The sequence below is a fragment of the Toxorhynchites rutilus genome, chromosome 2 (genome assembly GCF_029784135.1).
Source record: "Toxorhynchites rutilus septentrionalis strain SRP chromosome 2, ASM2978413v1, whole genome shotgun sequence".
NCBI classification, from domain to species: Eukaryota; Metazoa; Arthropoda; class Insecta; order Diptera; family Culicidae; genus Toxorhynchites; species Toxorhynchites rutilus.
The window spans coordinates 204,289,617-204,291,331 of NC_073745.1; the positions used below are offsets into that span (position 1 = coordinate 204,289,617).

The window sequence follows — 1,715 nt, forward strand, 5'->3', positions numbered from 1 at the left end:
TTGAGTAGTTTTTCGAAGTTATCAATCACCAATGACTTTATGGTCCTGCAACGGATGAGAAATATGTAGGATGATTCTGTGAAGCGAAGAGTAAGCGGGGATATTCCTGCCAAGATTCATCATATGTGTCGAATGCATACACTCCATAACTATACGCAAGCAACGATATTGTTTTCGTTGGATATGAGACCTGACAGCAGATCGGAAACAAAAGCTGCCATGTTATAATATTGATAATATCGTTGTTTTGCACAGCCTAATGAGGTTTCCTAGAAGGGCACCCCACCATGTTCCGGTTATTGTTTGGAGAAAGTTGATTTTTTGCTGGCATTTCTGTTTCAGATACGCAATGTGTCTTCACCAGGTACATTTAGAATCAAAATATACACCCATACATTTGTTAAACATAATATGCTTGATTGTTTCGCCGAATAGGTGAAAGAAAAAACAACCACTTCGGATTTCTCTGTAGAGATTGCAATACCCTGCTTGAGAACCTAAGTGAACAGGTTGTTCAGCGTATCTTGCAATGACTTTTACAGGACAACGGGATTAGTACCCGTGATGTTTGTTTAGATTCCAGAATTAGCCATGGCATAAATATTTATGATTGATCTTATCATTCAGAAGCTGAACATCATAAATCTAGAAAAATATAATTTTCTTTACCCATTTCATTTGTTTTGCTGTACATATATTTTATGGAATTTAAACATATTTTTTTCATATTGCAGCGGCCACCAGCATCGTCGTCATCCAAGTTCTGATAGCATCGGTAGAGTACGAGAAAGAGAACATTTCATACACCTTCCCGAAGGGTGCGAAATACAGGTAGAACATGTGCAAACCACATTAATTCATTCCTAGATATTCAATCAATCTAACCATTCTCTTCCATAGTTACGGTTACGGCTTCTATCTGGCATGGTTCGTATTCCTATCGAACCTCTACTCGGGATTGGCCTTCATGTGGTACTCGAAAAAGAAGAAGGGTAATAAAGCGGCCACCGAAGAGCTGGGAATGGCTGATGAACCAATCAACATTGGACGATAAAATTCTTCTCGTCTAGAAGAACATTAGATATGTAAACAGTGGAACAATGAAATAGTTCCAAAGGCACACAACTTTCGACTCAAATAGTTATAATATTGAAACATACGAAATCTATAAGCTGAAGAGATCATGTATTGTTTTGGCTTTACTCTCTCAAATATGTTTCACGTGTTCTCCCCACATACTATTCAGTTTTCGGTTTGCCCTCGGAAGTTAAAGAAAATGGAAATACGGCATTACTTAAGATATTCAATAGAAATGCGCAAAGACAAAATTGTAAATATGTTGATATGTTTTTTTTAATGTAAATAAGAGAGAATCGTTCTCGTTAAACTACAATGACCTATACTAAAATTACAAGCAACACGTCAGCACGAGCGTCGATAAAACCAACAAGACATTTTTATTGATACAATGTTTACTTTAGAACGGTTAGCACAAGTGGGTTTCAATTTGTTATTTTTGTAACTGTTATGCGAATTAAATGACAAAACTCAAGAAGATAGAATAGTTTCTCTATCTAATCTCATGATGACATTAACGCCATGTTGAGGCCTTTGCTCATTCAACTCAACGATAATACTACGGGTGGGTTTTACCTAAGCTATAACTGCAAGGTTGACGTAGAAAGTCCGTTGCCTTAGTGATCATTGTAGTATTG

The 1,715-nt window shown here is 36.8% G+C and overlaps 1 protein-coding gene across 8 annotated transcripts in view; it reads left to right on the top strand.

The window, feature by feature from the left end:
* The window catches only part of LOC129769279 (uncharacterized), an 87,846-nt gene extending 86,131 nt beyond the window's left edge, over positions 1-1,715 (top strand). For 7 of the 8 annotated variants that reach the window (XM_055771410.1, XM_055771408.1, XM_055771411.1 and 4 more), the window contains exons 7-8: positions 735-831; positions 901-1,714. In XM_055771410.1, the coding sequence (XP_055627385.1) occupies positions 735-831; positions 901-1,054 (251 nt within the window). In that variant the 3' untranslated portion in view covers positions 1,055-1,714. Of the gene's footprint in view, positions 1-734; positions 832-900 lie in introns of all 8 variants that reach the window. The other variant, XM_055771415.1, reaches the window with a different exon arrangement.